Genomic DNA, 15,962 nt, shown 5'->3' with positions numbered 1-15,962 from the left:
ATAATTTCACAGTTACAGAAAAGGTTCAAGAATAGAACAAAAATTCCCAAATGTTAACATTTTTGTGTATTTACTTCCTATCCTGTATATGTGTGTGCATAAGTAAAATTTATTTGTATATCTACATGTATATATTTTTTCTGAGCCATTTAAGAATAAGTTGCAGATATGAAGTTCTTTTACCTCACATAATTGAATGTGAATTTATAATTTATGTCTGTGATCACTTTTTGGAGGAATTAAGAAAATGACATTTGATGAAATTTTTGAACATTTTAAATAAATGCTTATTAGGAAAGTGACTCACTTAATTGTTTGCATTTCTCTGGATCAGTTACTCAAAGCATGAAGCTTGAACCAACAGCAGTGGTATCTTCTGTAAGCTTGTTAGAAATGCATATTTGTGGCCCCCTCTCTGACCCAGGGCATTGGAATCTCTGGGACTAGGGCTAGGAAACCACTTTAACAAACTCTCAATGATTCTTATGCATATTAAAAAATCTCTTTCCTTAGTTTATTTATTTATTTATTTTTTAATACTAGTCTATCTCAGAAGCCAGATCCATGTAACTATTTTTTCCCTTAGTTTTTGATTGCTTTCTTGTAATGAGTATTCTTTTATTAATTGTTACAGTACCTGGGAGAGTATCTGTGTTAACCGTTTTTCTTCTTTGTGCAGGTTTGGATGACTCGTTCAAGTTTTGGCAGGCTCCACCTAGGATGTCCAGTCAAGATCGTGATCCAAGTTCTCTCTCCACCTCAGAAACAACGGTACAAGCGAAGAGTGCATAAGTGCTTTACTTTGAATTTCCAAAAAAATTTGAATTTGCTTAGTGGAGAGATAAGAATGGATACAAAGTATTAGCTTATGATAAAACAAGCTATGATTTATTCAAATACATCTTTCCATTGCTATCTGTGAAAAATTCAGTTAGGTATTTACTTAAATTATTGCATTTAGCCTGTACATCAGCCATACATTGTGGATACTATTTTGCTTTTTTTTGTATGAGCAAGTCACTCAGAAGTTAACTTTGTGATCAATAGTGTTGTAAGTAGCAGAGTTGGAATAGGGTTTGGTTTGCTGAAGTATAGCTACCCTGAATATTCTTTTAGTTGAGAGTTTTCGATGTCTTTCCTACCTCTTTTGATAATATAAAAGTGTTAAAATATTTATCATTAGTAGTAGAAGAGAACCAATTCTGTATGATTAAAAATGCTTGATTACCCTGAAATTATGCTTAAGAGCAAGGCAATATGAAGAAAGTTGACCCTTTGAAATGATTCCAGTTTGGGGATTCTGATAATTTTAAACACACTTCAAATACTTGTGTCAGATAGAAGCTTGTCTTGATTATCTGAAATAACTGAAATTCATGTATGCCTGCCTGCCTGCATGCCTGGCTGCCTTTCTCTTTCATTTGTGCATAAATTGCTTTGTTCCAAAAAAGTGCGAGACACTAAGTATCCCTAAATAATGATTGGTAATAGGTTTCAGTTTCTTACAAGCATTTTTACAAATCATTTATTCTCAACTGGAAAACACTACGTTTAATTTTAAAGTGTTTTTGGAATAATTGCTGTGTTACAGAACCTATTAGGAAGGTAGAAATTTGATACCCCTGCTTCCTGGAGTAAAAATAATATGAAAATAATAAATAATTATACAGACATTATACTTGAAAGATTATATTTAACCTGTCTCCTACAGTTTCCCAAAAGACCATTACCATTACTTTTTGCTATAGTTTTAAGAGTCATTTTTTTTTTCTAGATTCAAATGAGAAGTATTTATGTTTAGTGCTAGATTAGACCTTTATGTGGAAAAGTAGGATAATTACCCCAGTTCCACTAGATGTCATACTTTCCTTTCCAAGGTAGAGATAGTGTACATCTTTGTCTCAACAAAAGAAATAATATGATTACATACTAAAGTGAGTTGTATTAATTGGTTATTTAGTTCACAGAAGGACAGCATCAATATGTGCTTAAAAGTAAATCTTCTTTGGTTATCCTGTTTGTTAAAAGGGCTATAGTCTAGCCTAGAAATCTTTGTGCATTCTTCAGTTCTTTGCTTATAATAGGTACTCAGTAAATAGTTTTACTCTAATGAACTTTGAGTTATCTTAGCTATTTTGTAGATAACATTTAAGTTGTATTTATCCTATACCAGAAGACCTAAGTACAAAAAGCAAAAGCCAATCAAACTTTTGTATTTCTCTATTTTATATCAACATATAAATCTTATAGTTTAGAATACTAAATTTTCTGAGAAAATTTTGAAAATGTGTTATTTATTGTAATCATTAAAATAGAAGCACTTCCATTAAAATGAAGTTCTTGAACTTGTTTGTGTTTGGATACTACACAGACTTTTAGAAATATATACCAATGAAATCTTTTAAATTTTTATTTTTAAAGAATTTTGATATATAGTCCTATGTAAGACTTATTTCTTGTTGTTTTTCCTAAAGACTAGTGTTTTCTGTTAGAGTTTGGAATCCACTTATTTCTTTTTTGAGAGGTTCCAAACAGAAGTTTTAGAATCGGTGACTTTTATTAGACAAAAATAGTCTAGTGGTTGTTATATTTTCTTTCACATGCCTAAGATAATGTGTGTCTTTATCCCAACAGGAAAAAAATCTGAAGGATTTAGTAATTATGCTAGTTATGCTTTAAACTGTCAGTTGAAAGCTGTCAGTACTTAGACCAACTAATACTTTTTTGAATATAGGAAAATTTTGAAGTTACAAATTAAGGCATAAGTTGACTGGACGTAAATCTTGTTAATCAGCTTATCTGCTTATTTATATCTTTGTTTTGTTTATCTCATAGAATTGAGAAAAGGTGCATTTTTTTATTGGTTGGGGTTGGTTTTTGTTCATTTTGTTTTTCTAAGGAAAGCAGCATCTTTTGATTTGGGTCGTATCATACAATGTGCTGTTGCTGAGTCATTATCCATTTTGGTCTGTTAAATGCCAAGTTAGGGACTTTAATGCTGTTATCTAATGAAAATTAGTTCAGTTTTTTGGCAAGCTTTGTAAGGATTGGGACTTCTATGGTTTATAAAGTACAACTAGAATAAGCAGAGTGTCACTGTTAGCTTGGGGGCATTGCCCTTGTAAATGCTACCTCAGAAGGGGCCTCCATCCAACTCCACATTCTCTTCCTCCAGGGTAGGGTATAATTTTATTATAAACCTTCTTGTTTAAGGATGTCTTGTGTATATGTTGCTTATGTTTCATTTTTCATGTTGCGACAGTAATGAATAATTTTCTTTACTGATTCATAGGTGACACCTTCTTTGGGAAGTGCTGAATCTCAACCACTTGTGCCATCAACAGCACTTTTACCGGAAGCCTCACATGACCAGTTTGTGGCTCAAGGTATCCTTTTAGGAAGACATTCTACCTTAAAAAGAAAAATTGACAAGTTGATCCAGGCAGATATTTTGAAAGTAAATGTCTAAAGAACAAAATATTAATGAAATAAATTACAGAACATGTTGGAATAAATTTAGAATAAATATATGAGACATGAACTAAACAAATGCTCTTAACTAATAAGTAGAGTTTGACTATCACATAAATAGTCTGATTGCCATATGGTTCCTTAGTAGGTAAGCATAGGTATTTGCTATTTGAATTGAGGAACCAATAGATACTAAGTTAACTTAATTTTTTCCCTGCTTTTGGGAAAACACTTGACCACAGTAGGCCACTTGAATGTGAAGAGATTCTGGTCTTAAGTATTTTCTAAGGCTGTGCTTCCATTTAAAAGCACACTACGTGTATTGAGTCTTTATTTTATTACAAATGCACAATGAGCAACCTGGGATTTATTTTTATTAATGGTAATATATAAATTTTACTCCTTATATTAGGAAGTGCTTCCAACTCCGCTGTGCTTCAAATTTCATATATTTTGAAGATTATAACTTGGCTTTTGTTAATTCTAGAGAGTATATAGGTCTTATTCAGTAGTATTAAATTATCGACCTGAAAGGAAAATGCTACCTAAAAAGAATGTAGTTTTAAACACTGACATATAAATATGCAGAAAAAAATGTCTTCTAAAACTTTTAGAAATACTTGCTTGAATATTTATTATAATATTTGTTCCAGTAATTTCCTGAACAGTGTTCATTTTGGTTTTTAGTAATTGATGTTAACAATATGTGAAAGTTGTAGAAAATATAAAATGTAAATAATATAAAAATTGTATAAAATGCTCATTTGATCTTCTTGAGAACAGAAGGAGCAAACTCTGATTGTTTAAATGGCTAAGGACACAGGGCATGAAATTTAATCATGAATTTCATAAACATTTATCTCTAAAAGCATGTTGAACTACTCTTTTTTTTTTAACAGCTTTATTAAGCTATAATTCACATACCATATGATTCACTCATTTAAAGTGTATAATTCATTGGTTTTTAGTATATTCAGAGTTGTACAACCATCACCACAATCAATTTAAGGACATTTTTATCATCCCAAAAGAAACCCTGTGCCTATAAGCAGTCATTGTCTATCTTCCCCCATCCTCTGCAGCCTAGGCAATCACTAATTTACTTTCATTCTTTGTAGATTTGCCTATTTTAGACATTTTATATAAAAGGTGTGTTTTGTGACTGGCTTGTTTAACTGAGTATACCATTTTAGAGGTTCATCCATGTCGTAGCATGTATCAGAACTTCATTTTTTTAATTGACAAATATTAATAATATTCCACTCTATGGATAGATCACATTTACCCATTCATCATTGGATGGACATTTGGATTTTGTCCACTTTTTGGTAATTATAAATAATGCTGCTGTGAATATTCCTATACAGGTTTTTGTGTGGACATACAAGGTTTTTTTTGGATTACTCTCCATTAAAATTTATTTTATTTTTTTTTTTTTTTGAGACAGAGTCTCACTCTTTTGCCTGGGCTAGAGTGAGTGCCATGGCGTCAGCCTAGCTCACAGCAACCTCAAACTCCTGGGCTTAAGCGATCCTCCTGCCTCAGCCTCCCGAGTAGCTGGGACTACAGGCATGCGCCACCATGCCCGGCTAATTTTTTCTATATATTTTTAGTTGTCCAATTAATTTCTTTGTAATTTTAGTAGAGACGGGGTCTCGCTCTTGCTCAGGCTGGTTTCGAACTCCTGAGCTCAAACAATCCACCCACCTCGGCCTCCCAGAGAGCTAGGATTACAGGCGTGAGCCACTGCGCCCGGCCATTAAAATTTATTTTATTTTCAAGTATTTTGCTATAAATGTATATTCATTCACAGTTTTACTGGTTGCCACTCATTTCAATGGATATATTTGACCGAAGAAAAAACTTTTAATCTTTTTTTATTGAACCTGCAAAGGAATCTTTGAACAGTGTGTAAAGCATTAAATGTATAGTGTCAGTGAGCCCTAAGACTAGAGCAATTTTTTGTTGTTGTTGAATGTTCTCTTGAATTTCATCTCTTTAAAATAGTATTAAGATAAAATATGATTTTTTTAGTGATAATGAAATTTTAGCTTCCTCAGCTGGAACGTCTAGTGGCATTTCCCAGCAAAGTTGGTTAGTCCTTTAATTTCTTATTCTATTAATTCTTGATTAACCAGGGAATTAATTATTCCCTAAATTGATTTAGGACAGGATGACAAGAATGTTCTTAAGTGCATACATTAGGGCCACGTTAGATTCCAACATTTTGTTTTAAAATTTGACTTCTGGCTTTTGTAAAAGAGGGATTTTTATGTTATAAGAAATATAACCTTTTATGTTGTTAGAAATAAAACCTTTAATACTAGCTCTTATAGCATATACGCCTGCATTTGCTATACAAAGTTGAAAGGACTCATTAAAAAATAAAATTTTTAGTATATTTGAGTACTATATATATTTTAATATAAATAACTAGGATAATTTTCTCCAGATAAACTATAAAAATTTTATTGAATATATTGAATGAGTTCGAATTTCTTAAATATGTGTCCTCCACTCCTCCTTTTGTGGGTCTTTTTTCTTCTGTGTGCTTGCTTTCATAATGCTGAAGACATATAATACATATTTTGTGAATACTGAAAAATTCCCCTTGAAATCATTTGAACAATTTTCATTGAAATTACCTAAATTTAATTTTTCCATTTTTATTTGGTTCAAAATATCAAACCTTTTTTGAATTTTACTTTAGAGAAAGCCAGTTCAGAATATAAATTGATATATATTTTCAGTTTAGTTGCCAGTTTATTTTATAAAATGAAGTAGGACATTTGTTGCTTTGATCTCTCATTTCCAAGTTTTGAAAAAAGGAACATAATGGTGAGTGTCATACCTCATAAGAAAATTGTGTACGTTGATAACTAGGTAGTGTACACTGTACAGGGTCTTTATATTCATTATCTCTTTTAATTTCACAGTCACTCTGGTTGCTGGTTTCATTTTATTTGTTCTACAAATGAGAAGATATATAGGGTCATAAAAATTACTAGAAATTGACCTCAGCAATTTAAAAGGGTGGGGGGTGAGAATAAAAGGTATTTAAAATGAAAAATTGTTACAAGGAATAGAACAGACCTAAAACTACTATTTCAAGTATACTAGATGTAGCAGATGAGACTGAAATGAAATTGAAGTATAGAAATCATGAAAAACAGTAAGAGAAACAATTCTTGATGAAAATTTATAAGAAAGTAGGAACTGTTAGATGTTTCCTTAAGATAAAATATATATATATATATATATATATATATATATATATATATATATATATACACCTTTGCCCTAAAGCTAGCATCTTTCTCAATAGGGAAGCATTAGAAATATTTTCACCATATCTACTACTATTCAACATTGTATTGTAGGTATTAGGAAAGAGATTTCAGTTAGAGGCATAAAAATTAGAAAAGAAGTAAAACTATCTCTGTTTGCATATGATATATAGTATACCTGGAATTCTTTAAAGATTTAATGATAAAGCTAATTTAAAGAGTAAAAGAATTTAGTAAGGTAGCATGACATAGAATTAACATAGAGCAGTCAATAAATTTTATATATATGCATAGGCCACTAGAAAGTATAATGTGGAAGAAAACCATCATTTACAATAGCAGCAAAGAAGATAAAACATTAAGAGTAAACTTAATGAGAAATATACAAAACTTATAAGAGGAAAACTTTAAAATGCTCCTGAAAAGCACAAAAATAGACATGAACAAATGGAAAGACATCCTTTATTTTTAGGTAGGATGACTCAACATCAAAAAGATATCAGTTCTCCCTAAGTTAATCTATAAATTAAATACAATCCCAATAAAAATATCAACAAACTTTTTTCTTTTTTTAAAGAGCCTTTAAAAAAAAAGGCTGAAGTACACTGGTGTGATCACAGTTCACTGTAACCTCTTGGGCTCAAGTGATCCTTCTGGCTCAGCCTCCTGGACTACAGGTGCTCTCCACTGTGCTCTGCTAATTTTTAAAATTTTTTGTAGAGATGGGGTCTTGCCATGTTGTCCAGGCTGGTCTTGAATTCCTGGCTTCAAGTGATCCCCCTGCTTTAACCACCCAAAGTGCTGGGGTTACAGGTGTGAGCCACCCCACTGGGATCAACAAACTTTTTTCTGATGAACAAGATTTCATTCATAGGGAAAAATGAATATATAAAAATAGCCAGGAAAATACTCAAAAAGGAGATTAGTCCCACCAGGCATTAAACCATGCTAAAAAGCATAATTAAATCAGTTTGTTACTGGCACATGAGAAAACAAATAGAATGGAAAATATATCCTAAATACTAAAAGTGGCATCTGAGATCATTGGGTGAGGCATGAATCTTTTAAAAAATGGTGCTGGTCACTGTCTAGCCATTTGAAATATGATAAAACAGATCTATATCTCACATGGTACGTGAGAATCATCAGGGTCCTAAAAGTGAAAATTGAAATTATACAAGTAACAGAAGAAAACATGTATGGATTCCTTTATAAAATAGGCATAGGAAAAGATTTTTTAACTATGCCACAAAATCCAGATTCAATAAGAAATGATTGATAAATTTGACTACATAAAATTAAAATAAAAAATAACTTTTGCACGGCAGAAAATATCATAAAGTCAAAAGACAACTGACAAACTGGCGTAAATATTTACAATATAACTCACAAAGTCATATAAATATACAACATATGAAACACTTTTAATATTTGAGGGAGAAAAAAATGCAAAACCTCATGTAAAAGCAAAAGACATGAACAGATAATTCACAAAAAAGCCATAAAAGTAGCCCTTATCTTTGAATAAGTACAAACTAATACTACCCTGAGATACTTTTTCTAGATACTTTTCCTTATCTATTATATTACCAACAATTAAGAAGTATTGGCAATATAATCTGTTGGCAAGGCTGTGAAAAACAAGCACTTTTATACATTGTTAGAGGGAATGCAAATTATTAATATAACTCTTTTGGAAGGGAATTTGGCAATATCTAACAAAACTATAAACGTATTTACGTTTGATTCAACAATTACACTTCTAGGAATTTTCCTCTGATTCATCACCAACAATATAAAATACATATGCATATGATTATTTAGTGGAGCATTGTTTATAAAATACTGGAAACAACCCAATTTCTAAGTAGGAGAGTGGTTTTTAAATAAACATCTATACAATGGAGAACTATGCAGCTATTAAAAAGAAGCAGGATATCTTCAAACTGATATGGAATAATTTTTAGGAAATATTGTCAGGTGAAGGAAGCACAGTGCGAAAGAGTATTTGTAGTTTACAGTGTTTAAAGTTTTCTATTAACACCTTGTTGTGTATGAAAGAAACTGAAATAAAAAATATACGGGGGGCTGGGCTCAGTGGCTTACACCTGTGGTCCTAGCACTTTAGGAGGCCAAGGTGGGAGGATTGCTTCAGGCAGCCAGGGTTTGAGACCAGCCTGAGCAAGAGTGAGACCTGGTCTATAGAAAAAAAATAGAAATGTCAGTTGGGCTTGGTGGTGCACGCCTGCAGTCCCAGCTGCTGAGGAGACTGAGGCAGGAGAATCACTTGAGACCAGGAGCTTGAAGTTGCAATGAACTATGATGACGCCACTGCACTATAGCCTGGGTGACAGAATGAGACCCTGTCTCAAAAAAATCCATAACCCCCCTCCACCCCCAAACATGTATCTCCTCATTTGTGCAGAAAGAAAAATAGAGGAAGGATTAACTGGAAACTGAGATTAGTTATGAGGATGAGTGGGAGGTAGGAAATAGGACAGAATGGGAACAGGGTAGAAGAGATTGAAGGATGGGAATAGTAGCTCTTCTCTGCATATACCTTCTTGTATAGTTTGACTTTTATAATCACATATGTTTCACTTGTCAAAAAGAAAAATAAACAAAAATGGGGGAAAATAACAAGGAATACAAACAAATTAATCTAGCTGCATTTCACATGAATGACATTGAAGTGAGTGAGGCGCTAACCCAGGTAACTCTCGAACATATTTTTAGGATTTTAGTCCTCAGACTAATGGCAAAGAGAACTGTAAACAAGCATCGAACTTAAGTTATTAGTTTTATTTTGGACAATAGTAGTATTAGTTAGCAATTCTGAAACTATGTGTTTCTAAGACTGGGCAAAGAAGTAAATATACTGTCGATGATAAAAACCAGGTTTTTTACTTTCATATAATGGAATCACAAATATGAAAAGAGAAAAGATATTTAATGGACTGTGTAAGGTTAGATTTGAATCGTAACTTTTAATATGAATAATGATTTTTAATTCATAAATACAGGTGTGTGTTTATATGCCCAAGTATGCATATATGCATGCATACACACACACACACACATTTTGTAGCTTACAAGCAATGACACACTAATAGCAGTATATACATGGCATAGCCATAAGGTAAAAAAATAATAATTTTTATGCTTATTTTCAATAATAGGTCAGCATGAAACTACATCACCACAGCCTCCTCATGATTCATCCCTTTCTGCTCCCCTGCCCAAGCAGTGTGCTGTGGTTACTCCACCTCTTCTTTCAGCAATGTGCAGCCTCTTAGACAACCTCTTGGTGACTTCTCCAAGAGATACCGCAAATGCTTTTCGACAAGCCCATCTTGTAGAGCTTCTCTGTAGGTAAGAGATAAATACTTCCAGGGAGGCATGGCAGTAGAGATGAGTTTACAAAAGCTGTCTGTACTCATGACTTGATGTAAGACTTCATGTTTACTGGGAATATGTCCTTATTCTTTTTTAGGCTCGTTAGACTCCAGGTTTTTGCTTTTGCCAGAATTGTCTTGATAGTTTTTATTTTAGGTCTATTAAAGTGCTTGTATTGGTTTATTGTCTTGACTAGGAAGGCTAAAAAAAATCCTGAATTTTAAAATTCAGGAGTTCTAAACCATATTTGTCCTCCAGCACACTTAGGGAGTATGGTGCAGTCCCTTATTCTTAATGGATGTGGAGGAGTTTGGAGATTCATCTTTCTCGTGATTATATTAGAAGAATATCACTGGGTTAAAAAAATGGTTGTTTAAATCCATTTGGAGTTATTTTGTTATGTTAAACTTTTCATCAGAAAGTATTCTGACAAAATTTGGGGAAATCATGATTTCATTCTTTGAATTTTTATTACTCATTTATCTAGTATTAACAAGCCTCTGATATAATTTTTCTGATTTTCTAATAAAGTGAAGTAGAAAAGACTAGGTGCTGAATTAAGGCTGACCTGAGGTTGAATTCACTTAGTAGTTTGCAACTTTGGGAAAATTACTTTAATCTATGGTGTGTCATTAATGGCTATTTAATGGGGCTAGTGCGAGGATTAAAAGTGATAGTATCTTGGGTACTCCCTTTAGTAAGTGTTACTTCTCTTTTCTTCCCAAAGTCCAGTTTATTCTAGTCAAGCATATACACCTTCTTTTAACCACATATTCTTTTGCATTGCTGTGCTTCTCTGTCTCTTTACCTTTGAACACTCACTGTCTGAAATGTCTTCCTTGTCTTGCCAAATCTTAGTGCCTTCTCTTTTTTGGGGGGATATTAAGAAAACTCTAAAAAATATAAACTAGAAAAGAAGTATTCCTTCTTTCACTTCACTCGGTTGTGATTACTCCTTTAACATTTGTAATATGCAAGGAAATATAAATTTGTTCTGGCTTTAATATTATTTCTCATTTTTCTACTGTAATGCCTACTAGGATTGGAAAGGTAACTGTTAGTTGCTTGGCTTTCCTTCCTGGATGCTCCTGCCTTAAGATGACCAAAATGGAGCTCTAGGGAGGTTCTTGCTTCTTAGGGATCAGCTAAGAGTCTGATGTGTCATTGAGGCCACAAAGGCATTAAAGGACCTTTTATGGCAAAGGCTCATCATATTTCCATGCCTGGTTTTCATATCTGACTTAAAAAAATTCCTGTTTGTTTTACTTTGTTTTTTACCTTTTAAATATGAACATATTTCCTAGTCTGTATTTTTGCTATTTTGATTAGGAAACTAACCACCAAGGTTACTTTTACTCTTGTTCTCTTTCCTTCCAAATGGGCTGTTACATTTTATTCTGCTTTTAATAAGGTTTCCTTAGATATTTTTTTAGATATTTTTTTTTAGAACTCTTTGCTTCTTACCTTTATCTGAGAAGATATTTTCCTGTTTGAAGGTAATCTGGAATATAATTTAAAATATTATGGGATATCTTTTTATAAACATTTTCTTTACTTACAAAAATCCTTTCTCTTGAATTGTATTCCAGTTTACCTTCAGACTTCACGTTCTGATTTATTAATCCTTAGTAAGGATGCCAGTCATCTAAAGGGTTTTTTTTTCTTCTGCCCTCCACAGCATTGCAGATACTACCCTCATACAGGTATGTGTCCAGGAACTCAAGACCCCACTGCCCTCATCACCTCCAGTTGAACACACTCAGGCTCAGGTAAGTGTCTCACATATGTCTCTTGCCCAGTGTCTGTTTGTGAATTTGCTTGCTTTAAGTGCCAAAAATGTAAATTCTACTGAGGAGATACTAACCATAGGAAAAAGATGAAAATTATACATGATATGATGAAGTTATTTGAAATAGATTACCTAAAATTTTAATATGAGACATCTTTGGGTGGTAGAAAAGAGAAGTGGGGTTTGAAGACATAGATTCCATTCCTGATTCCATCATTAACCAGCTATAAATGTTTAATTAAATGTGAAGATAGCTTTGTGCACTGCTTTAAAAAGGGGGACATTGGTATAGACCACCTTCTCATTCTGCGATTCTAGGTTATCTCTGTTATGTCTGTTATTTTCACCTAAGTTAAAGTTGTTAAAATACTTGGTAACTTAGTTATGTATATTTTCAAAACCCAGTCTGACAAGAATAAATCTATTTTTGTTCCTTTATAGATATTTACTATTTTTAAGTTCTTGCCTATAGCTAGAGTCTGTATGTAAAGTATGCTTAACAATTCCTCATATAGTTGTAGCTAATAGAAGCTTTATTTCAAAATCAAATTTTATGAAGGGCTATAGGATTTTGGGGGGGTTGATGAGTTAAAGGTGAACTAGACAATATCACTTGCTTTGAGGTATATTCTGTGAGCTGTCTGACTAGGGCAGACCACTATTACAAGGTTTGGGAACACGATGCTTGGGGTCTTTGAAGCACTTGTCCCGGTGCAATGTTTTTATTTGAGCATGCTTGTTGTGTGATGACTGTCTCCTCCGTTTTTCTACTGTCCATTCAACAAATCTTTATTGAGTACCTACTTTATACCAGGATCTTCTCTAAGTAAATAAAACAAAGATCCTTTCCCTCAAGTAGGGAAAACAGATAATGAGCAAATCCATATATGCTTGAGAATGATAGACATCTCAGAAGAAAAACTAAAGCTGGGGACAGGATGTGATGTCAGAGTTGGGAGGGGAGGGCTGTTCCACTTAGGGTGGTCAGGGAGGACCTTTCAGATAGTGACATGTGACCTGAAGTAAGTGAGGAAGCTAGTCCTATGGACGTAGCAAGGCCCCTGAGATCGGGGTATGCTTGGCCTATCCAGGAAACAGTAAGGAGGCCGGAGTGGCTGGAGCAGAATCTGTGAGGCGGAGATGAGGACAGAGGGGCACACAGCTCCTTGAAGGCAGGACCTTGCCTGCTGTTATGTGCTGTTGAATCCTGGGTGTCTAGCGCAGCGCCTGTCCCATGGCAGGCACTTAGGCAGTACTTGTGAGATGAGTGAATAATAGCAGTAACAAACATTGATGGGTACTTGTTTGTGTTGGTTTATGTAATCTTCATAATAATCATATGAAGTATCATTAGTATTGGTTGTCATTTTATAAAGGAAATGACTGAGGCCCAGAGAAGTGAGTAACTGTTCAAGTTCTCTCACACAGTAAGGGGCAGAGCCAGATTCCACCCCATGCAGGCTGGTTCCAGAGACTGTACTCTTAACCACTACACTACCTGGCCTTATGTAGATTAAAGCCTTTTGGCGGTTGGTGCTTATATAAGATCATTCACTCATTCCAGAAAATACTTGAGCTTCTGCTCTCCCAGATTCTGTTCTAGGTGCTAGTGATAACATCCTTGAACAAAGCAGAGGAACATCCCTGCCTACATAGAGTCTATGTCCTGGGTTCAGAAGACAGACAGTAAACAAGTAAATAAAATGTAAAGTATTTTATCAGACAGTGACAAATGGTATGAAAAAAATAAATGAGGATGGATAAAAGAGTGTGTCAGCAGAGGGAGAGGTTCCTGTTTTTAGGTAGAGTGGTCAGAAAAGGCCTCCTGAAGGTGACATTTAATCAGAGACTTGAGGAGGTGAGTATCTGGGACAGAGTTCTGGGCAATGAATGAGGTTACAGTCTGCTAAAGGTACTAGTTATGAAAGTTTATGGTTGGTTGGTATCATTTTTGAAGAGTGTCATGCACAGGAAAAGTGTTCCTTTATGGACTGCTATGCTAATATTTAATCTTGAATATGAAGATATACAAAAGAATCTTTACCAATTCAGCTTTTCTCTCCCTAACACTTCTTATTGGCTCTTTCCTGGCCTGGTTTATCTATTTGTGGTAATACTTCGTACATTCAGAGGTCAGACTTGTCATAATTTCAGTAATAGAATATGAAGGGAATATGAAATCTCCAAAAAGACTTCAGAGCAATAAGCAAATTAAATTTCACAGACAATTTGAGGAGTTTGTGAAGTGTAGAGAAACCTATACTTTTATGTAAAAGTAAGTCAGCAGATTAGATAAAGGGAGGACATACTTATTAGGAGAAGCAGAAAAGAAGAACTATTTTGGAACAGTCTGAGACTATTTACCTCAGAGGCACATAACCGTCCACAAATGTAAAACAGTCCCTGACTCCTAATTACATTCTTACAACCTCAAAATAAGGTGAGAGGAAGTGTGTGTGTGTGTGCGTGTGCACACTCACAGGGAGAGACTGACTTCAGAATATCTTTAGAAAGTTCACTTATGTGGACTATCTCTTTGCCTGAAGATGGTGGATGAGTAAGACATCACAGCTTATGCTTTAATTGTTAAATATCTAAAGGATTATTATTTCTCTAAAAAGTACTTTTGCCAGTTAATAATTATAATATTATCATCAGGAAAATTCCAGAGATGGTTTTGTTGGTAATATTGGAGACGATTTAATTTTTTCTCATATAATTAGGAATAGTGTTTTTATGCTGAAGGATAGCTGAGGGTAAAAATAGAACATAACTTGCATTTTATTTATAGCAATGACTAGGCTATTAGACTAGCTTTTTTTCCTCCCCACTTGCACACTTTGAAGAGTAGTTTTGTAATCTTTGTTTCTTTATAAAATTATAGACTTTACAGCTTTGTAGTGCACTTTTCTGCTTCTACAAGAATATTGATTCCGCAATTTTAGATACTTGAAAAATGTGAAGACTTTCTTTCTTTAAGTGGAATTCAAAATGTGGCTTTGAAATACTGCTCTGTTTGGTGGTATTATAGTTGACAGTGTTAGTAAGACTATTAATGACATGTTTATCACATGAGAAAAATAAAGCTTTGGCTGCTATGTGTTACTTTCAGATCTTTAAAAATTATGATTAATATATTGTTAGTTTTTTATTAACTTATGGAAGTAAAATACTGTATCACTGAGATGGGCTTTTCATGTGATACGTTTTGTTGTACCTTATCTCCTTTTCACATAGGTTTCCTTCCTCCTGGAGTACCTGTCCTCTTTGTCCAGGCTTCTGCAGTCGTGCTTATTGGTAGCTCCTGACCTTGTGATTCAGGATGATCTTCTGAAGTCTCTAATCACTAACATCATTGGCATTCTCACCATATGCACCAAAGATTTACTAGGTAAGCTTTATTTTTTAGGTTTAAAATGTAAGTGAATACTATTGAGGAAAAAAAATCTTACTCTGTTCCAGATAGTCACTTCAGGATTACTTTTTGAGTTGTTTTTGCCAATATTTTGGAAGCCTTTGATAAAGTGCTTTACAGTTTAGATGCTTTTTTTTTTCAATGGTGTGGATACTTTTGAGTGGCTCCAGGAGACCACTTGAGACAAGTGTGTAGTGTAACGAAGGACCATCCCTGTGCTGTCAGTTAAATGAGGACAAAGCTCCTATGTCATGTTAGAAAGTGAGTTCTGGGTATTAATTATCCTTATAAACTATGGCTAACACCAAATGACCTAATAAGTTATTTGCAATAAGTTGTTTTTGCCAATATTTTGGAAGCCTTTGATAAAGTGCTTTACAGTTTAGATGCTTTTTTTTTTCAATGGTGTGGATACTTTTGAGTGGTTCCAGGAGACCACTTGAGACAAGTGTGTAGTGTAACGAAGGACCATCCCTGTGCTGTCAGTTAAATGAGGACAAAGTTCCTACGTCATGTTAGAAAGTGAGTTCTGGGTATTAATTATCCTTATAAACTATGGCTAACACCAAATGACCTAATAAGTTATTTGCAATAACACGTATAA

General features: G+C 33.8%; 1 protein-coding gene across 1 annotated transcript in view; it reads left to right on the top strand.

Annotated features, from left to right (window-relative positions):
- Window positions 1-15,962, top strand: part of RTTN (rotatin) — a 243,188-nt gene that overhangs the window by 191,290 nt on the left and 35,936 nt on the right. The window contains 5 exon segments of the mRNA XM_012657577.1: window positions 680-771; window positions 3,293-3,386; window positions 9,938-10,130; window positions 11,833-11,923; window positions 15,181-15,334. Coding sequence (XP_012513031.1) covers window positions 680-771; window positions 3,293-3,386; window positions 9,938-10,130; window positions 11,833-11,923; window positions 15,181-15,334 — 624 coding nt within the window.

This window comes from Propithecus coquereli, unplaced genomic scaffold, assembly GCF_000956105.1.
Source record: "Propithecus coquereli isolate 6110/MARCELLA unplaced genomic scaffold, Pcoq_1.0 Scaffold55, whole genome shotgun sequence".
In the NCBI taxonomy this organism is placed as follows: Eukaryota; Metazoa; Chordata; class Mammalia; order Primates; family Indriidae; genus Propithecus; species Propithecus coquereli.
The sequence above is the reverse complement of the archived record's forward strand: the minus strand, read 5'-3'. Positions and strand labels throughout refer to the sequence as shown.